This window comes from Sminthopsis crassicaudata, chromosome 4 (genome assembly GCF_048593235.1).
Source record: "Sminthopsis crassicaudata isolate SCR6 chromosome 4, ASM4859323v1, whole genome shotgun sequence".
In the NCBI taxonomy this organism is placed as follows: domain Eukaryota; kingdom Metazoa; phylum Chordata; class Mammalia; order Dasyuromorphia; family Dasyuridae; genus Sminthopsis; species Sminthopsis crassicaudata.
This window is the reverse complement of record NC_133620.1, coordinates 367207665-367230932: the sequence shown is the minus strand read 5'-3', so window position 1 is coordinate 367230932 and position 23268 is coordinate 367207665. Positions and strand designations below refer to the sequence as shown.

Below are 23268 nucleotides of genomic sequence, written 5' to 3'. Positions count from 1 at the left end.
TTCCCTGTATACCTGAACTACTAAACTACTAACTTGCTGAACTTCTTGCAAAAAGCAGTTTATACCTTCATTTGTTTATTCATGAGTCTTCAGAAATTTGGCTTAGATCTCTCTTCATTCTGCTAAAGCTATTCTAAAGAGCAGGACTGGGGAACTATTTTTAGGCTAAGGGCTATTTGGATATTCATAATATCTTCATGGACTATACAAAATTATCAACTTTAGGAACTCAAGCAGTGGAAGGTTGTTGTCGCCTGTAGTTGCCTTGGCAAAGACAGACCAGATAGGTGATTTTGTTGCACCTTCAGTGATCTTTTTTTTTTTCTTTTATCTTAATAAAAAAAAATTATTGATACATTTTATCTTAACACATTAGTCTCTTCCAATAGTATCTTCCCATGAAAAAATTAAACAATATCAGCCCTGAAGTCAAGAGGACCTGAGTTCAAATCTGATCTCAGACACTTAATACTTCCTAGCTGTGTGACTCTGGACAAGTTAGTTAACCCCAATTGCCTTAGGGGAAAAAAATAAATTAAACAAAACACTTGATAAAATAATTGTAATTGGCAATACGCATTACTTTACATTTTCTAGTATATGGTTTGTTACATAAAGAAGTAGTTTATGCTTTATTAATATTAATAATAATTAACACAGGCTGTTACATTTTACTTTAGTGACTTTTTTATAGTCCTCTTCATCTTTGACCTCTCTGCAATATATTAAACACTATTGAGTATCCCCTAATTCTTGAAAACTTTCTTTCCTGGGTTCCTCTATCACATTGATTTTTTTATATTTTTTGCTTTTTTTCCCTGTCTACTAAATGTAGCCATTTTCCCAGATTCTGTCCTTAATCATCTTCTATTCCTGTACTCTCTTTCTCATAAACTCATATGCTTCAGCTGTGATATTTATTCAGATGAATCCCAATTTACATGTCTAGCCTAGCCCCTTCTGGAGCTTCTTTTACATATTTTCAGTTCTATTAAACAGCTCAATCTTTTTATATTACACCAGATCACAAATTCAGTCTAAAACTACACTCATATTCATTCCCTAAGGAAGTCTTCCTCTTAATTTTTTCTGATCTGTTAAAGGCATTTCCATTCTCTTAGTTACATGGACTGGAAAATTCAATGTATTTTTAACCCCTTTGTTTTGTCTTCATCTCCTTATCAGATCCTTAATTTCTGCCCAGTTCACCTTCCTCTTTGTTTCTGAATTTCATCCATTCTACTTTGGCTGCCATCACCATATTTCAGGCCCTTGTTACTTTTCACCAATATTGCTTACATTAGCTTCCAGTCTCTTCCCATTCCAAGCCTTCCTGTATAAGACTGTCAGATTAATCATAAAATATAATAAATTACATCATTTTCCTAATTAAAACCTTCAATAACGTCCTTTTCAGATTTAATTCATCATTTATTAATGCTCACTATGTACAAGGCACTCTGCTAGATGCCTTGGAGTGTACAGAAATGAATGATAAGTAGCTCTGCTCTTGATAAACTTGACACTTTCTGTTTTGTACTGTTCTGATTTGGAAGTGCTATGATAAAGATATAAAAAACTAAGTGCAATAGAAGCATAGAGGAGAGAAAGAAATTCTAATTTGAGAGCTTTTTGGAGGGAGTGGTATTAAATTATAAAATTTTGACCATCAGAGATGAGGAAGAGAGGAACGATCTGCCAAGTAAAGGGATTACAATGTGAGCAAAGGCAAGGAGATGAGAAAGTATGTGATATGTTTAAGAAATGGAAAGAAATCCCCTTAACTATGTCACTCAGTATAGAAATAGAATTATGGAAAAATCTGAAAAGTTAAGTTGGAACCAAATTGTAGAGGATCTTGAATGTCAAACAAAAGAGTTGAGAATTTACAAGCAATGGAAAACCATAAATGGATTTTAAATGGTCAATGACATGATTAGTCTATTCTTTCAACTCCCCATTTCCTTTAGGATAAAATATTAACTGAGCATTCAGGTTTGAAATCTATGATCCCATAATTCCTGCCTCTTCTCAAAGAAAACAGAAGCTTATATATATATATGCACATTCCTTCCTGAAGGTATTTCTTTTTTTTCTTAATTTTTATTTTATTTTTTAATTATAGATTTTTATTTACAAGATATATGCATGGGTAATTTTTCAGCATTGAAAATTGCAAAACCTTTTGTTCCAACTTTTCCCCTCCTTCCCCCCACCCCTTCCCCCAGATGGCAGGTTGATCGATACATGTTAAATATGTTAAAGTATAAGTTAAATACAATATATGTATACATGTCCAAACAGTTATTTTACTGTACATAAAGAATCAGACTTTGAAATAGTGTGCAATTAGCCTGTGAAGGAAATAAAAAAATGCAGGTGGACAAAAATAGAGGGATTGGGAGTTCTATATAGTGGGTTCATAGTCATCTCCCAGAGTTCTTTCGCTGGGTATAGCTGGTTCATTCCATTATTGCTCTATTGGAACTGATTTGGTTCATCTCATTGTTGAAGAGGGCCTTGTCCATCAGAATTGATCATCATATACTATTGTTGTTGAAGTATATAATGACCTTCTGGTCCTGCTCATTTCATTCAGCATCAGTTCATATAAGTCTTTCCAGGCCTTTCTGAAATCATCCTGCTGGTCATTTCTTACAGAACAATAATATTCCATAATATTCATATACCACAATTTATTCAGCCATTCTCCAATTGATGGGCATCCACTTAGTTTCCAGTTTCTGGCCACTACAAATACGGATGCCACAAACATTCTTGCACATACAGGTCCCTTTCCCTTCTTTAAAATCTCTTTGGGATACAAGCCCAGTAGTAACACTGCTGGATCAAAGGGTATGCACAGTTTGATAACTTTTGGAGCATAGTTCCAAATTGCTCTCCAGAATGGCTGGATGTATTCACAATTCCACTAGCAATGTATCAGTGTCCCAGTTTTCCCACATCCCCTCCAACATTCAGCATTATCTTTTTCTGTTTTCCTAGCCAATCTGACAGATGTGTTATAGTATCTCAGAGTTGTCTTAATTTGCATTTCTCTGATTAATAATGACTTGGAGCATCTTTTCATATGGCTAGAAATAGTTTCAATTTCTTTGTCTGAAAATGGTCTGTTCATATCCTTTGACCATTTATCAATTGGAGAATGGCTTGATTTCTTATAAATAAGAGTTAATTCTCTATATATTTTAGAAATGAAGCCTTTATCAGAATCTTTCACTTTAAAAATGTTTTCCCTTTTTTTTTTTTTTATTGCTTCCCTTCTAATCTTGTCTGCATTAGTTTTGTTTGCACAAAACTTTTCAATTTGAAATAATCAAAATTTTCTATTTTGTGATCAATAATGATCTCTAGTTCTTCTTTGGTCATAAATTCCTTCCTCTTCCACAGGTCTGAAAGGTAAACTATTCTATGTTCTTCTAATTTATTTGTAATATCATTCTTTATGCCTCGGTCATGAACCCATTTTGACCTTATCTTAGTGTACAGTGTTATGTGTGGGTCAATGCCTAGTTTCTGCCATACTAATTATCAATTTTCCCAGCAATTTTTGTCAAACAGTGAGTTCTTATCCCAAAAGCTGGGGTCTTTGGGTTTGTCAAACACTAGATTATTAAAGTTATTGGTTATTTTGTCCTTTGAACCTAACCTATTCCACTGATCAACTAGTCTATTTCTTAGCCAATACCAAATGGTTTTGGTAACTGCTACTTTATAATATAATTTTAGATCTGGTACAGCTAGGCCATCTTCATTTGATTTTTTTTTCCCATTAATTCCCTTGAAATTCTTGACCTTCTGTTTTTCCATATGAACTTTGTTGCTATTTTTTCTAGATCATTAAAATAGTTTTTTGGGAGTCTGGTATAGCGCTAAGTAAATAGATAGATAGTATTGTCATTTTTATTATATTTGCTTGCTCTATCCAAGAGCATTTAATATTTTTCCAATTGGTTAGATCTGACTTTATTTCTATGGAAAGTGTTTTGTAGTTTTGCTCATATAGTTTCTGATTTTCCCTTGGCAGATAGATTCCTAAATATTTTATACTACCAATAGTTAACTTTAAATGGAATTTCTCTTTGTAACTCTGTTGGATTTTGTTAGTGATATATAAGAATGCTGATGATTTATATGGGTTTATTTTGTACCCTGCAACTTTGCTGAAGGTTTGGATTTTTAATAGCTTTTTAGTAGAATCTCTGGATAGAATTCTCTAAGTGTACCATCATATCATCAGCAAAGAGTGATAATTTGGTTTCCTCATTACCTATTCTAATTCCTTTAATTTCTTTCTCAACTCTTATTGCCAAAGCTAGCATTTCTAATACAATATTGAATAGTAATGTTGATAGTGGGCAACCTTGTTTCACTCCTAATCTTATTGGGAATAGTTGCAGTTTAGCTCCATTACATATGCTACTGATTATTTTAAGGAAAAGTCCATTTATTCCTATACTCTCAAGTGTTTTTATTAGGAATGGATGTTGGATTTTATCAAATGCTTTTTCTGCATCTATTGAGATGATCATATGGTTTTTGTTAATTTGGTTATTAATATGGTTAGTTATACTAATAGTTTTCCTAATATTGAACCAGCCCTGCATTCCTGGTATAAATCCTATTTGATCATGGTGTATTATCCTGGGGATGATTTTTGGTAGTCTTTTTGCTAATATCTTATTTAAGATTTTAGCATCCATATTCATTAAGGAGATTGGTCTATATTTTTCTTTTTCTATTTTCAACCTACCTGGTTTAGGTATAAGTACCATGTCTGTGTCATAAAAGGAATTTGGTAGGACTCCTTCATTCCCTATTTTTTGAAATAGTTTATATAGCATTGGGGCTAATTGTTCTTTAAATATTTGGTAGAATTCACATGTAAATCCATCTGGTCCTGGGGATTTTTTCTTAGGGAGTTGATTAATAGCTTGTTCTATTTCTTTTTAAGCAATTTACTTCCTCCCCGGAGGTATTTCTAATCCAGATTCATCTCTATCATATTTTCATGTTTAGCTATTTTTCTTTCATTATATCTGTAAGCAAATAAAAATTCTTTCTTCTCAGAATGTTGCTAGGAGAGTGCATTAGAGAATTGTGCATGATAGAAAAGAAAATTATGCTTGTTCTAATAATTTATCTTAGTGCATAGAATATGTGCTTAGCACATAGTAGTACTTAATAAAAGATTATTGGCTTGAATTACTTTCATTTTTTTTTTTACTGTAAGTTTTCAGTTATTCATCTTGTAAACTTTCATTTGGGTTCTAGACCAGGTATGGTTAGTTAGGGTAGGAGACAGGCAGAAGCCTATCTTTCACACATTGACACAGTGGGGCAAAGTCTTAATGGCCTTATGCTAGTTATGGCTCTATGTAGGAATGTGTTGCTGAATAGTCTTGCTAGGTACTAATTTGATAGATTAGACATTTCCCCTGTAATTATCTTTTAATATCATTTATTTGAATGATCCTAGTTTTAGAAAATAAAGTATGTATTTCGACATCAAATTGGTCAACTCAAAATACACACATGCATATTTATGTACATTATATACATGCATATATACGTGTATATATGTCACTATGCACACTTGTATGTGTTTCATGTAATAGCAACAATCTGGAGTAATTTATTAAAGCTATTCTCCCTGCCCCTTTCTCTAGGAGACTTGATGACAAGCTTGGTTCCACACCCTGAATTCAAGATGCTGGGTCTCCGTAACATTCCTCAAATGTCTGAAAACTTGTTGGCATACACCACCTTTGCTTGGGCTGGGTTGCTCAAGCATTTAAGACAGATGCTTATTTCACATGCTAAAATGGAAGAAGGTAAAAGAAAATGTATTTTTAAAAAAATATTCCCACAATTTCAGCTTTGAGAACCTCTAATATAAATAGATTTGGGCCAGCTTGAATAGGACTCCCTTCAGCTAGAAAAGAGGACTCCTGCAAGAAACATAGCACTACTTCCCAATAGTCTCCCCTCCTTTTTACTCTGTAGCCCCCAAACAAAATTGTAAATCAGCTTTAGACAGTGCTGTTAGATAATCATCTATTCCAACCCTGTTGTTTTTCTTTAAAGTAGCAACTTACATGAACATTAATAGGTTGATTTGGGGTTTTGATGTTATGTATTTAAGCTGATTTGTCTCTGATGGCTTTAATTTTTTAAATAATACATAATATCTCTCTTCTACCTCTATGATAAATCTTAATCAAACTGAAATTATTATGTTTCAAAATTAACAAAGTACATTGTCTACATATTTTCACTTTGCTACCTCTTAGATTTTCTTACTGTAGTATTTAGTTACTATTATGTTAAAATTTTGTGGATGTCTTGTAAAATACTCCCTAATTCATTTCTTTTCAAGTTAAGCATAGAAACAATTTAATGGGGCAAGGGAATAAGGAAGAAATTACCAATACATTCTATTTAAATCCCTCTAAATTTACCCCCTCTTTGTTACTACATATTTATACATCATTATTATAAGAGTAAACTTACATGTTTATATATGTGTGTCTGTGTAGGTATATATTAATCTGCTAATATGCATTGACAAAAGTAGGCCACAGGCCATTTTTCATAGCAATATAGGATTCATTTTATTAGCAAAGCATGCATAGCTTCCCCCATTACTCGGCATTTGAATTGTTCCCAATTTGTTGCTATTATAAATATCACTGATGCAAACATCGTTGAAATACAGTCTCAAAAGTAGAATTATTGACTCAGAGGTATTTAATAAAAGCAAACTCTTATTCTATATGACGGAATTGTGAAAATTGTGAACCAAACTGACTTCACCTTGTGATTTATCTCTAAATCTAGCTCAGTTCCCTTCCTATTCCATTATGGTACAGTTCAATTCCTATTTGGTGAGAAAATTATTGCATTGTTTGGACCTAGCTTTGAGTGACTGGAAAGCTGCATCAGTTCTATCTGTTGCCTAGAAACCATGTTTCACCCCATATTCAGGGTCAAGTGTCATACTGAGGAAGGCCAGATCCTGATTTGCTACGTATTTAACATGCATTGCTTAATAAATCAATATACTCAGAAATTCAGACTTTTTTCCTCAATCATTTCATATCCATCCTACCACAATTTTTGGCAAGCCAAGCTAGATTGAGTCAGGACTCTTACATCCAGGAGGACAGCTTTTCAGAAAAATTCTCTTAACTAAGGAACTTTTTCATGGAATACTGTTTCCAGAGGTCAAACTCCCCTTAATTGCAAATTCTTCCCATACTTCTGGGGATAATTTATCCCGAGCCTGAAGGTTTGGGAAGGATTATTCCCTTTGAAGAAATAATGGGCTTCTGATGATAGTTATGTACAGAACTATTCCCCCTGAGGATAAGAATGCCTTTTTTTGCATAAATATAGAAGGAGAATGAATTTTTAAATTGATACCCCTTTAGGAAATTTTTATTGGCCTGAAACTTTCTATACAGGTGTGGAAGGGGGGACTAAAAAATAAAACTCTCAAATTATTTTTAAATATATAAGAAATCTAAACAGGTCCCAAATTTGGCAGCAAATCAAAAGCATTGAGATTTGATTTTCAGTAAGAGAAAAGGAGGCTCACAAGGTGTTTTTTTAAAAATATATATTTTCTATGTTTTTGTTTCTTTGTAAAATGCAGAATAATCTTTGTTACTGTATCATGTTCATTATTGTTTACAAATTCTGCTACTTTGAAAGATTTAGAAGGGGGAAATGCCACCAGACAGAAAGACTGCTAAAAAGTGGCAGCCAAAGAATTTAAAATAAAATTCTGGGGAAAATGTATGAAATTTTCATAGGTTCATACTCAAAGCAGTGATGCTGAACTTTGTCCCAGTGAGACTAACTCCCACTTTAAGCTTTCAGTGGGAGATTAGGTTTAAAAAAAAAATCCAGCAAGATACTTTGTCATTCCAATCCTGGCCATGGTGAGATTACAAAGATAAAATTAAATAATCAAAGGAAGGAAAACTTTTTCCTGGTTTGCATAATTGCTGGGGAAAAAATCTTAATATGGAGATTTGGAGATATTAGAGATTGGAAGTAATCATTTTAATATTGCAGAGGAGAACTTGTGAAACTTTTTGTAATTCCAGGAACTTGCTCCCTTCTCTTTGTCCTATCTGATAAGGCACTTAGCAGAAGCTTAACATATATTGAGATATCTTAGTGGTTTTGAGGTACCACTTTAAAAAATTAGTTTTAAGGAAAAATAAGAATTAAATAAGTAACAGATCTCCTTTTCCATGAAGATTGATTGACATTATTTTATTTTATTTAGTTTGAAAGTAATTGCAGAATAAGGGGGAAAAGTTAAAATATATCTGAAACTTAAATAACTGCTTCTTGTTAACCCTTCCTTAACCATGAAAAGAGAAAAGATTGTTTAAATTAGGGAACAATTTAAAAATGAATAAAATATAGGCAGCAGCTAGGTGGCACTATAGCTAGAACATCAGAGTCAAGAGGACCTGAATTCAAATCTAATCTCAGATACTTTACTAGCTCTATAACCCTGACCAAGTCACTTAAACCCAATTGCCCCAAAACAAAAAAACACAATAAAATTTAATTAAAGAATGGGAAGGGTGATTTAAACTGAAGAGAAGTCTGAAGTAGGATCTTCTTCAACACTTCCATCACCTGGGCCCTAATTTAGATTAATAGATACGGGAGATGACCAGGAACTAGTTTTGGGAAGACTGAAGTAGAACTTTGTTATAATTCTTACAAGGTACTTAAACAGTGGAATTGATAGAGACAATAATTATCTAATTTAGCATGGTTCAGTAGGATTGAGCTGATCCTACAAGGAGATGTTATGGGCCAGAACTTGAAACAAGGTACTAAGTGGAATTGAAGAGACAATGGTTAAATCTAATTTAGCATTGATTTAATCCTACAATAAATAATGATTGGAGTATACTCAGTGTACAGCATATAAGCAAGAAGCTCTCAGGACCAGACCCACAAGCCCCCTCTTGGAGGCAGAGTCAGATTCATTCCAACTTCCACCTTTGTAATGGCTGGAGACATTCTGAGGAAGAGAGGCTGAAGCTGACAGAGGCAAAGGACCAGTGGCAAAAGCTGTCAAAACCAAGAAGACAATTAGGCCTCTAAGAAAGCTAACTGTGCCCAAGGAAGGAGACAATACTTGGAAAGAGAAAATAAAGGATTTGGACTTTAACTCCTGGCTGCATTTAGGCTTATTACACTGAACTGAAACGAAGGCTACCTCCAGAAGCCCCCAAAGAAATCTACTCTCAGAGAACATTATATTTTAGAGAAGAATATTACATTTTGGCGCCCACTGTGGGGCAGACACGATCCTGATTTCAGTGGAAAAGTCTCTGATCCTGACTTCAGTGGAAAAATCTCCTTGACACAGAAATTAGGGTGAGAGCAACAAGGAAACTTTGTTAAAGACTGTTAAAGTAGAATTTCAGCTAAAATGGGACAGATGTTTAGAAAACAGCCTGCTTTTCCTCCTACACAAAGAAATTGTGTAGAGAGCATTGCCAGATTTATAAAAAGTCAAGGTTTAATTATAACTTGGGAGCAGATCATTGATCTTTTAAATACTGTACAGTATACATCTCCTTGGTTCTCTAAGGAAAAAGAATTGAATCCAGACGAGTGGAAATTAGTAGGAGAGCAACTAGGTGACTATTACAATTCCAATCCAAATTCAATTTCCAAAAATACACTTTATATATACAATTATTACAATTGGCTTTAAGAAATTATGTAAATGTTAGAATAAGGAAAAAGAAGAAAGAGCAGGAGGGGGAGGTGCCAACTAAACTAGGTAAAAAGGATAAAGAATCAGATAAGAATGGAGTTAAGAACAATTCTGAGTATGGCACTTCACAGCAGGAGCATTCCCCATCCCCTTTCCTACCTCCCTCAATTAACCCTTCAGGAGTGGAGGGAGAAGGAGGAGGGGGAAAGGCAGTAAAACATTCAGCATCTCCTATGAAGCAGCCTATGAAAAGGTAAGAAAAATCACTGGTTAAGGCAAAAAGAGAAGGACAGGATATATCAGATTTAAAAATAAATGCATTCCCTGTAATTGAAGAGCTTCACTTTTCAGATCAAAAAAAGAAGATATACTCCTTTTGATTTAGAAAAAATTAAGGATTTGAAAAAAGGTTGCACTCTTTATGGAGCTACATCATCTTATGGTAAGATGTTATTAGATAATTTGGCTTATGAAATCCTAACCCCCAGTGATTGGAAATGCACAGCAAGGACATGTTTAGAACTTGGACAAAACTTGTTGTGGCTTTCAGAGTATCATGGATTATGTAGGATTCAAGCCCAAGGAAATAAGCAAACTGGAGTTAACATACAAATCACTTTTGACCAACTAGTAGGTGAAGGTCAATATGGAGAGAATTCAGTACAGATTAATTATCCCATAACAGAGTATGAGAAAATTTCTAAGGCTGCAATAAAAGCTTGGGTTTCTCTTCCAGAAAAAGATGAAGGTAAAGCCTTCACAAAAATAGAGCAAGGTCCCAATGAATCCTTTGCAGATTTTGTGGAACATTTGCAAACAGCTGTCACAAGAACCATTGGAAAAAATGCAGTTATAGAAATAATGACCAGACATCTGGCTAAGGAAAATGCCAATGAGGTTTGTAGAAGAATTATATGGGGACTACACAAAGATGCTCCTTTAGAGGAGATCATAAGACGCTGTGCCACAGTGGGCACAAATGCTTATTATACCCAGACTATGATGAACATGGAAAGATAGGGTCCCTCTTGGCAAGGGACTTCTAGAGAGAGTCATCAATGTTTTCAGTGTGGAAAAATAGGACATCTGAGAATTCAGTGTAGATATAGAGTGAGAGGACAGGGTGAGAGAAAGACCTAAAACCCCATGTCCAAAATGCCACAAAGGCTTCTACTGGGCCTCAGAATGTAGATTGACCCAGGGAAATGAGAAGCATGGCCCAGCCCCAAGATATCATACAAAAGATAGGTAGGGCATGATGGCAGCTGAGTTTACATCCAGAGAGTCTTTAGAAGTTCAGGACTCTGATGTGATCTATCAGCCAAAAAAGCAATCAAATGGCAGAAAGGGATTACATGATCAAGCAACAGAAAAGCAATCAAGATAGTAGAAAAGGATTACAATTGGGGAGAATACAGGCTTTTTAAACTAACAGGTCCAGTGCAAACAGCTCCAATATAATTGCCAGATGATGAGAAGAGATTTAGAAAGTGGTAAGCAGAAGGGAATTAGATAGGTTAACTGCTTGGGAGAAAGTGTTTACTTGTATTCCTACAGATGGAGAAGGAAACAGATGAGTGGCAATGAGTACCTGGAAAGAGACAGAAAAAGAGAAAAACCTTGAAACAAAGAAGACCTAAAAAACATCTGACACTGAAAGAGCATGGCTAATAATGAGACTGTTACAGGACTTGAAAACCAGTAAGAATCATTGGATTCCTTGAGATGAAAAATTGTTGACAAAGAATGTTGCAGGACTTGAAAGCCAGCAGGAATCATTGGATTCCCTAATACAAGATGAGACTATTGCAGGACTTCAAAACTTGCAGGAATTAATTGGATTCCTGGCACATGAACTAATGGACAATAGATTCCTTTTGGACTATTTCTAGGACTTATGGACATGTATAAATCCTCATGTTGATTCATGTTATTTGTTACATCACTACTACCTGGTGTTATGTTACTATGTGCTTATGTAATTTATGTAATTATGTGTAATTCCTCCCATATTGATGGATTTATGTATACCTGTTTTAAGAGTGAGCCCCTTCAGAAACCCACTAATCTGATTTGATTTCCCATTTCCTTTGATGTTTTCATCTCCCTTCCTGAGACTTCAGGGTGAGTGTGATCACCTCCTTTTTTGAGCAGTCAAGGAAGGCGTGATCACCTTATTTTTTGGGGTTCTCACCTCCTTGAGAAGTCAGGGAAGTCATGACCACCTTATGTTCTAAATCAAAAGAAAGCTGGAGATGTTATGATTCTTACAAGGTACTAAGACAGTGGAATTGATAGAGACAATAATTATCTAATTTAGCATGGTTCAGTATGATTGATCTGATCCTACAAGGAGATGTTATGGGCCAGAACTTGAAACAAGGTACTAAGTGGAATTGAAGAGACAATGGTTAAATCTAATTTAGCATTGATTTAATCCTACAACAAATAATGGTTTCCTAGTGATGTAATGATTGGAGTATACTCAGTGTATAGCATATAAGCAAGAAGCTTATATCAGGGGTCACTTAAAATTTTTTCAGGTGAAAAGGAGTCATGAGTGGAAAAAGTTTAAGAAGTCCTGATCTACAAGGACTATCAACATTCCAACAAAAGTTAAATAATTTAAAGCATTCACATTATCTCTCAAAAGAAGAAATTGTATTAAATTACTTTAAGGACCCTTTTTAGCTGTAGATCTCTGATTCTGTGACTATAAGAAAGAAGTCTAAAGAACTCATAAATCACCTTCACCAACAAAACTTAATCTTGCCAAGTTGAGTAACATGGCAGCCAGGGATAGCATCTTGTAAAATTGTATTATTGATATTGCTTTATAAAATAGTGAACAATGGTGAAAAATGAGTATGAAAGAAATTACATGTGAAATCTAACAGGGATAGATCACCCCAGGGGCATCCTTACATGAAAATAAAAAGATAACAATAGATTATAACTAGAACAGCTCTGTTTATGTTTTTGTAACAAACTGTTCCCATGACAGTGAAATCACAAAGTAAATTTGTACTACTATGCTCACTTGGAAAATGGTTATAATAACTCTTATCTCACAGGTTTGTTGTTTACCAGAGGATCAAATGAAGTAGCACATATAAAGCACTTTGAAAACTTTAAGCCATTATTATAAATGTTACTATTTACATCTCTTTCTCTGATGTGCTATATAAGGAAGGATAAAAAAGAAGAGTTGCACCAGACTACATATTGTCAATAGAAATCTATCATTATCACTAACTATAAGTCAGACTTCCGTTATCATGGTAGAAGCCACACATACACATAATATACAGATAAGATACAATGTAATTTTTGAGGGAAAGGCACTAGTCACTGTAGGAATTACAAAAAAGCTTCATTTAGAAAATAGAACATAAACTGAAACAAGGGGTTCCAAAGCACTAGGTATTAGGAGGGCAGGAAAGATAGTTATAGGTATGACAGACAGGCAAAGGCACAGAGATGGAAGTTGTTTTATGAACAGTAAAGGAATCCAGTTTGCTGTAGGATATGTATGTGTAGTATGAATGTAAGAGAATAATATATAATAAGGCAGGAAAGATAAGGAAAGATAATGAGTACTGTTTTAGAAATGTTGAGTTTGAGATGCTTGTGAAATATCTCAGTTTAAAGGTCCACTGTGTAGTTGGTGATGTTGGAGCTCAGGAGAGACAAGTAGATTTATAGATATGGGCATCATATACTTAGAGATGGGAAAGCTGAGTAAGTCCCCAAAAGAAAGTGCTTAGAGAATGAAGAAAAGAAGACCAAGGCTAATCTTTGGGGGACACTGTGGATAGAAATAGCTTGGATGAAGAGTCAGCAAAGGAGACTGAGAATAAGTATTCATACAGGTAGAAGAAGAGTTTAAAACAATGTCCCAAAAACCCAAAGAGGAGAAAGTTTCCAGAAGAGTGTTAAGTCATTATGTTAAATGTTGTCAGGAGTCAACAAAGCTGATGAATAGGAAGAAGTTATTGGATGTGGAAATAAAGAGATAATTGGTAACTTTAGAGAGAGCAATTTTAGTTGAATGATGAATTTGAAATTACAAGGAATTGATAAATGAGGTAGAGAAAAGTGGAAACAATAAGAATAAATACTTTTTTCCCCCCTTCAAGTTTGGCTATGAAAAGGAGAGAGATTAAATGATAATCTGAGGGGATGGTGGCATCGATTAGGATTTTTTTTCAAGGTTGGGGAGAATTAAGGATGTTTGTAGATAGCAAGAAAGGAACTTTCTTGGATAAGAATGAAGGTTGGGAGAAGAGAGAGTGAGGAGAGTGGAAGGGGGCAGTGGACAAAGAGAAGATGGGATCAAGCAAACATGAAAGGGCTGATGTTGGCATTTTCATCAGCTTTTGGAAAATATGTATGACCTATAGTGATATTTTCCAGGTGGATGTTCTGTGTCAATGACATGGTACCCATTGCATCAAGCCCTAAGATATTAGCAGCCATTAGAGTGCTCTTCATGACCATGCAAAATAGTTTGGGCTAATTCTTGTAACAGAAAAAAATTACTGCAATATGCATAATATCCAGACCTAACATGGAGATAGTTGTATGGACAGTCCTGGATATTATATATCAATAACAATAGCCTGAATAAATACTGCAGGTGGATTTGGACCCAACATTGAAGGAATGATCATGGACTGGATTACACTGGGGAAGCTACAAAGCATTTTAAATTACCCCAAATTGTTCACTGATGAAGAATCTTTTCAGCATCAATAAAAGCATATAATGGAATGCTACATTCTTCAGAAAATCCATGGAGGTGACCTAAAGGGCAGCAGAGAGATATGTGTTGTGAATAGATTCATCCTATTGTAAATGATAATTTGCACACAAGAACTATCCAGGGGATGTATAAGAGGGAAAGAAAGACAGGCCAGTCTTGTAGTGAGAATGAAAGTTAAAAGATCTGAGTGTTATATTGTAACACAAAGAATGTTAAAGGACCTAGAGAAAGGCCTCCAATATAGAGCATATAGATAACTGATATTTCCCATTAGAAGTTATCTGCATTATTGATGTGGTTAACTGTGATATTTCCCATTAGGAATATCTGCATTGTTGAGGTCATAAATCCATTGAAGTATTGCCATTGCTCTCTTTCCTTAAGACTTTATTTTTCCCATTAGGATTCTTTTAATTTTCTGAGTTCACATTGAATCATTTAATCACTATTCACAATTTTATTCTCCAGTTGTGTGCTATTAATATGCTAGGCATGCAATTGATTTTTGTGACTTTATATTCTTGAATTAAAAATTACTGAAGCTATTATAATTCTGGGATTTGTCTCTGTTTTTATTTATAGGGAATGATTAGTGCTCCACTAATTATAATGCCTGATGGTTTAAAATATGTCTGATTTGAAAAATATCCATATTGTTGTTTGTTTTTGGTGAATGCTTTCTCATATATCAAAATCATGATTCTTATTATTTTTCTCATTAATGCAAGAAATTATGTTGATACTCTTTCTTCTTTTTAGTTTTACATATTTACAAGGAGAATTAAATCCAATTCAGTCTCTATAAATATTTCTTTAAAATAACAGGTTATATTTGCCAAGATTTTCTTTAGAAGTTCCATATCTATTCTCATAGATGTTCTATAACACATTGCTTGTTTGGTTCTCATTACATTTTGGAATTAAATTAATTAAAACTATGTTTGCCTCTTAAGAAGAGTTTTTTCTATATTTTGGAATACTTAATATAGGATAGGGATCATTTCTTTGAAAGTTTTGGGAGCATTTGTCAATACAGTGAGCCTAAGTACCCTTCTCATCTCTATCCCTACTCCACTCCACTACTCATATCTTCAAAGAATTTTCTTGTTTTGTTGAGACAGTTTTGGTATTTTATGATTTTATAGATGCATTTCCTCTTGATTGTTGTGTTTGTCAAGCCTGTAAATTCATTAATATGGGGAACTCTGCATGAGGAACTTATTCCAATAATACAGATTGGCATCTGCTTTTTAGTATATAGTGTTAGAGAGACTGTTAAGTAAGTTTTGTGGGTTATTAAGACATTAAGTTATGTCCCCTAGCCAGTATGTATCAGAGGCAGGACATTTTAATTATCTCCTCTCTTGATTTTCTATTTAAGTGGCCTGATTTATCAGTTGAATTATTTCTCCATTTTTATCTCTTATTAGTAAAAATAAAGAAACAAAGGTTTTTGGTTAATGTTGTTAACCAAATTTCTGCTAAGTCCAACTTTATTTTCATTTTAAAAATATTTTATACTATTTTAACCTAGGTGAAAATGGAGAATATTACACAAGAGAAAGTTCTATTCAAATGCCTCATTGTGGTTTGAAAGGTCCCTGAGTTCATGAGAGCTTTGCTATGATTTGGAATGAAGACCTAGTTTAAAGACTGTATGTTTATGAGATGATTAAATATGTTGCTCACAACACACACTTCACATGGCTTGTGGGACCCTTTCTTCCATAGGGCCAGATCTCTTATTGAGTCAGAGAAAATTCTAGAGAAAATAGAGACCAACTAGAGACCCCAGACATGGCACAAATAAGGGGGTCTTAACCCAATTTCTGAAATTCTTTATCAAAAAAATCTCTTGAAAAGTGAGGTTATAATATTCTCAGTTTAAAGAAACCAACTGACCAGCACAGCCTATAGTTCACCCTAGTCTTGGTTCTGACTAATAGGTGAGGGAGGAAATGGACCTTCCCTTCAAATTCCCAGAGTCTGGATTTGAACAGAAAGTAGAAGTGTAACCTTTCTAACTTCATCTCTCTTGTGTCTGAATTGAAACCAATAATCCATGCTTGTCTTTCCATGAGTCCTTCCCTACTACTTGTAGAAATTATACTTTGCTAATTGAATCAGGCGATATAAGAGGCTAATAGACTAGTAATAACTCTTTCACAAATAGTAAGAGATAAACTTCCTGGGTTTTGGTGGAGAAGAAATGGGAGACATAACATTTTTTTTTCTCTGACCAACCCCTCCAACCAATATTATAAATAAATTGTTTTTGTATTAAACTTCATTGTCTGAAATACATCTTACTTGCATTAAAAAAAAAAAAAAAGACTATGTTTGTCATCACCAGAGAGACAGCCAAACCAGCGAGGGGTAGGTTGGGTTTCTTTGTCAACAACAGCTCATGAAGAGAGACAACAATCTGATATGGTGGAATACATAACATATGCTGATGAAATCATGGATGTTTACAGAATAAGTCATTTTCAATCGTGTTTTTTCTGTATTCCTTAATATTTTGATGTTCATTTCATTCATTTGTAGCATTAAATTTTATAAACCATTCTAGATTCATGGTAGAAGGATTAAAAAACAACCTCCTCTATTTATGGAATAAACTTTTACTAAATAATCAAAAGTTTACAAAAAGCATCTACAAATAACCACCCAGTATTTTTGTCTAAAGGTAAATGGAAACTAATACATTCACTCTCTGTTAAGGTATTAATTGGCAGATCCAGCCACCTTTGTCAGGAGTTCTTGCCCTTGAGAAGGGACCTTCCAATAAGGATCCCCATTTTAACACTTCTGTAGCCAATTTGGTCATCCTACGTGGTAAGGATGTGCACCATGCAGATCTGGGTAAGCAAAAATCATTGTGAAAATGAAATACTTTTTAAACATATTTTACATGTATTGGATTACCTGCCAGCTAAGAGAGGGAGTTGGGGGAATGAGGGGAAAATTTGGAACAAAAGATTATGTAAGGGTTGATGTGGAAAAAATTACCCATGCATATGCTTTGTAAATAAAAAGCTTTAATAAAAAAACAAACAAACAAAAAACATTACACAGTTTGTTCAACTACTTCCCAATTGATGAGTATCCTCTTTATTTCTCATTCTTTGCTATAATAAAAAAGATTAGTATTTAAAAAATGAAAAACTTTTAATAAAGATGATGAATATAAACCAACCCAAATCTTTTGGAGGAGGGAACGAGAAGAGGTTGGAGGGGTAGAGGAGCAGGAAAGTAGTAGTGTTTGTTTCTGTGGCGAAATGGAATTAGTGCACATGACCCTAAGTTTTCTGAAAAATTGCCTTTATTAGTGTTGCTGCTGCTGTTGGCTCTCAGCTCCCTGGCAGGTCTCTTGTTCCAATTCTGAGTTGATGAGTTCAGCAGTAGTAAATTGGCCAGTCCATGCACTAATATAAAAGAGCCAAGCAAGCTCTTTAATAAACCTTCTATTAAAAAAAGGCTGAGAAGGGGGGGTAGAAGGGGAAAGAGGTCATTTAAGTACATCTCAGTTGTGTACTTTTTCATTACTGTTTATATGGACTTAAGAATAGATCAGGAATTTTTTGTTGTGTAAACTAGTTAGAAAAGAAAAGTCTATTAAATGATCTTAGAAATAATGTTGGAGAGAATAACTTGTGCTATTTTCTATAAAGGGGGTTTTAAAGATCCAGCCTTATACACGTCCTGGCTCCAGCCTAGTGATGCCTTCAGTGAATGGAGAACACAGCGAGCCTTTAACAAATATGAGAAATCGGCTGCTTTGGTCAGCAATAGTCAATTTTTACTAAAACCTCTCGATACCATCATAGGCAAAGCTTGGAACATGTTTGCTTCAAAGTAAGTAAAATAAACTTAAAATAACATATTGGCAACTTAATTACAGGTCTGTGATTCTTTGCCACTAGTAATCACAATGTGTAGTCTATGTGGTTTTGAAGGTCAGTAGTCATACCCACGTACACCCAAGGATTTCTAAACTTCAGCTGTGTTACCACTGCTTGGAGAACATCTTTAAGTAGTGAATGGCAGGGCTTATGTGTTGCCCAGCAAATATACTAAAACAACTTGACTCATAGACCTAAAATTAACCCCTAAATTCCTCCTTTCTGCCATGGGAAAGCCAAACACCATCACCTTTTGCATGTTGCCATTTTTGTGACTTCTTTATACTTATCCTAAATCATTTTAACCTAATGTTCATCCAAATTAAAAAAAATATGTGATGGGGCATCTTTGGGGACTTTGTTTTTTATTGTCCTGGCTCCCTTACCTCAGTAGTTGGGATTTTCATTCTTTACTAGTAAGTAGGGTTGATGTGGCTGTTTATAGAGTATAATCATAGTCCAAAATGCTATCCTAAGATGCATCTGAACACTCATATACACTATGTAGACATTAAGTTATAACCATCTATTTCATGGACAATAAATGGAAATGTGTGTGTATTCAGGGTGTTTGTGTCAGTTAAAAGAATGGTGAAAATTATATGGATGTTCTACTTAAAAAGGAAACTAGAGGAAAAAAAAGTCCCTGGTTTTATTTGTAACTGTGGTTGAAATCATATAGGTAGAAAAAGGATATAAAAAGATTTTTTTCATTTAAATCATATAGTATTTGATTGCACCATGTGTTTCTTTAAAGGATATTATCCCAGTGTGAAATGAAATTTAGTGACTTTTCCACCTTCCCCAACCCATCAACCTCCCAAGTTCCAAAATGATTGACAAATATGGAACACAACTAACTTTTCTTTATGCACTACTTATATCTGTTCATTATAAGTATACCTTGTTTTTATGTCATAACTCTATCCCTGAAAAGCTACATGTGAATATTCAGAAAGCTTGTTATTGTAAGGTATCTCATTTATAAAAGGAGGAGAAAGGTTCCATGTGTGCAAATACATTTGTAGTAGCTCTTTTTGTGGTGATAAGGAATTGGAAATTGAGTAGATGCCATCAAGTGGGAAATGGCTGAATAAGTTATGATATATGAATGTTATGGAATATTATTGTTCTTTAAGAAATGATCAGTAGGATGATTTCAGAAAAGCCTGGAAAAATCTACATAAACTTATACTTAGTGAATTGAGCAGAACCAGGAGAACACTGTACATAGTAACAGCAAGATTATATGATGATCAACTATGATAGACTTAGCTCTTAGCAGTGTAGTGATCTAAGATAATTCCAATAGACATAGAGTTTTTTGATTTTTTGATTTTTGGGGTTTTTTTTTTTACAAGGTAATTGGGATTAAGTGACTTGTCCAGGGTCGCACAGCTAGCCAATGTTAAGTATCTGAGGCTGAATTTTAATTCAGGACCTTCTGACTCCAAGACTGGTTCACTATCCACTGACCATCTAGATGCTCCAACAATTCCAATAGACTTGAGATGAAAAATGCTATCTGCATCCAGAGGAAGTACTATGGAGACTGAATGAGAATCGAAGCATACTGTTTTCACCTTTTTGTTGTTTGCTATTTCTTTCTCATAGTTTTTCCCTTTTGTTCTGATTTTTCTTTTACCACATGACTAATATGGAAATATGTTTAAAATGATTGTACATGTTTTTTGCTGTCTTGGAGAGGGGAGAGGGAAATGAGAGAGGGAGAAAATAATTTGGAACATAAAATCTTACAAAAATAAATGTTGAAAACTACCTTCACATGGCATCAGAAAAATAAAATATTATTGAAATTTAAAAAAGGAAAGGTATCTTTTTATCATTAATAACTCTCCTTTCTAATTTCCTCTTATCTAAACTCACTTAACCAGCATTGACAGTCTGTGGCACATGCCTCATTGCCCCTTCCTTCTCTGTAGGGGAAAAGGCAGTTGTTGGTAAAGTCTGTAAATACTGAGCCTTCAGACAAAAAGACCTGAGTTAAAATACTAACCAGTTGTGTGATTTTTGGATAAGGCATTTCACCTCTTCGCTGTAGAGTGATATTAGTACCTACCTAGCTCATACAGTTGTTGTCATATTTGGAAAGCACTTAATATAGTGCCTGGCACATAGTAGGTGCTTAACATTTGCTTTCCTTTCCTTCTTGTAGTTGTCATTGTACATACTTCTGGAATGCTAGTTCTTTGGCCTATAAGTTTACAATTTTTAATGTTCAAAGTAAAAAAAAAATGGAAGAACATATTGTAGCCCAGTTTTGAATTATAATATGCTTTAGTTCTTTCCTTAACACCTTATTTCCTATTTTTTTCTATCAGAGCTTATGTTCACCAGTATACGAAGTTTGGAATTGAAGAAGAGGACTTTTTAGACAGCTTCACAGTATTGGAACAAGTTCTTGCCAATTACCGTAACCTTTGATCTTGCAATAAGCGGAACTTCAATGGAAGAAAGTATCTCTGAAAACTTATGGATTGAAATCTTTATAAATCATATTTCAAAATCCTATCTTACTAAAATTAGAATTCAGATTGTATTCTGTATATAGGGGAAAGTAGATTTTTTTTTAACCAAAAATAAATTTTTTTAAATGAAAACATTTTTGATGAATTACTTATTACTTTTAAAGGAAAATGGATGCTTTTATAAAATAGCTCAAAGAATTGTCAGAATAAATGCTATTACAAATAGTACATTGGTTCTAAGAATTATTAGTAAAACTCTTTGCTAACAATTAAAGTAATTTCTTTCGACTACCAGCTTGTTCTGGAACTTTTACTATTTAGTCAAAAACAATTACAAAACCTGAACTTGCCTAATGACAACGCTGGATATTTAATTATGCTTAAGTTGGAATTCTAGAACAGAGGTAATTTTCAGTTAATAAATACTGTATGCCACTGGAGGGCACTGTTGTCAAAGGCCTTAGTAAAATGTGGGCTTCCCTAAATTTTTCACTCAAGTAGATCAGATTAAACTTCTGTTTCAAAACAAGGTTTAGAATTATGACGATTAACCTAAAATACTGAAAGGGAATAGGTGACTGCTTACTTTATTTTCACAGGGCTTCATTTTTTCTTAAAAACTTATTAGTTAGCGAAGAATAACTCTCAATTTTCATTATAAACTCCCTCTTTGGTAACCATTTTAATAGTATTTAAGGTGGGAAGAAGGTACAATTTTAATCTAGTCAGTGCTCCAAAATATTGGCATATTAGAATGAAATATTGTCTATATGACACACACACATACACCCTCATATAAAACCTTATTTCTCTTTTAAAGAGACATCATCTTAGAAGAGCGGCCCCTGTTTTTACAAATATAGTAGATGCTTCAGTCAAATGTCAGATTGCAATAGAAGGAAAGACTTTTCATTTAATTAGAAGTTGGGACTGGCTTTTTCTCCCTTCACTACCAAAGTGTCAGCAAAGTAAGAATTTGTCATTTAATTGGGGAAAATGTTGAGCAAATGGAAGGTTAAAAAAAAAAAAAAACCAGAACAGATCAGTATTAAATAATTGAAAAAGATAAAGCAAGACTTGAAACTAGCAACTCTCTTGGAAGGGGAATGACATCTAAAAAGCATATCATATTTGATACATTGAGAAATGTACAGTGAAACCCACATAGGAAAATTCACCCTTTCTGCCAAATCTACCAGTAGCCACTTTTTATTTGACTAAATGACAGTATACTGTTTGACTAGTTTCTTCCTTTTCTTTCCATATGGAAACAATTACCTTTTTTTTGCTGTTTTTCTTATCAACTGTTGCTATGATTAAAAATATTGAACTATATCTTATTTCTAAAGAATGCAAAGAGTGGTCTGTACAACTGCTAATTTTTAAAAGACACACCCTGAGTCTGCATTGAGTTAACTTCTGTGTATTTTAAACTTCATTTTGCAAAACTTAGAATCTATTTTTTTAAGAGGCTCAAAAACCCAAAATAACTTCTCAGACTCAATGTTAATGAATATCTACATCTGTCTTCTTTAGCCTGGAATTAACTAATCTCTGATAAAAAGCAAATTCAAAAAACAGCTGCAGGTAATATTAACATTATTTGATGTTTGTATAAAGTATTAGAGATTTCACACACACACATATATACAGAAAATGGATCTTACAGTTATACTTGGAAAATGGAACTGGTATTAATATGTACATTTTCTTTTCCATCAGTGATACATTAGTTTAAATTCTAACACAAGACTAATTGTAGTTTGACAATTTGAACTTGTGTGTCTTAGGGAGAGGCCAAGGTAAGTTTTATAAGTTAACCTTGGTCAAAGTTCCTTACTTATATAAAGATGACATAAAGAATATTAAATTTACTGTCTTCTATATTCTATAGCTGCTTTATTTTTTTTAATGTATAATACATACCCTAGAGATTTGCTGTTCTCTGATGTATTCAATTAGAAAATAAGGTGAAATGTGATCTCTCTTTGGGGGTTTTATGATAGAAGTATAATTTTAATTTTAAAAAACCCACTAAAGTAAATCAGATATGAAACAAAGCATTGATCTCCCTCAAGAAATTCAATTTGATCTTTGACAAAATGACAAATCTCTTAGGAACACATAGAATCAGGGGATTCTGAAGAAATATGGAAATGGTATTGCTTAAACCCTTACCTAGCTTTAACATTGTTATAGAAAAACTCAAATATGAGGTAAAATACTAAAATATTCTTTCTCAGGTTACTGTTTCAAATTTATTTATCCAAGGATTTTCACCATTCTATCCCAGTCTTACTAATCCTGATTTCTAGTGTTCCTAATAGC

General features: G+C 33.8%; 1 protein-coding gene across 2 annotated transcripts in view; it reads left to right on the top strand.

Moving 5' to 3' along the window:
* The window catches only part of TUBD1 (tubulin delta 1), a 30717-nt gene extending 9645 nt beyond the window's left edge, over positions 1 to 21072 (top strand). For both annotated transcript variants that reach the window (XM_074261976.1, XM_074261977.1), the window contains 4 exons: positions 5691 to 5855; positions 17271 to 17411; positions 18221 to 18404; positions 20794 to 21072. In XM_074261976.1, the coding sequence (XP_074118077.1) occupies positions 5691 to 5855; positions 17271 to 17411; positions 18221 to 18404; positions 20794 to 20896 (593 nt within the window). In that variant the 3' untranslated portion in view covers positions 20897 to 21072. The remainder of the gene's footprint in view (positions 1 to 5690; positions 5856 to 17270; positions 17412 to 18220; positions 18405 to 20793) is intronic.
* Positions 21073 to 23268: the final 2196 nt, after the last annotated feature.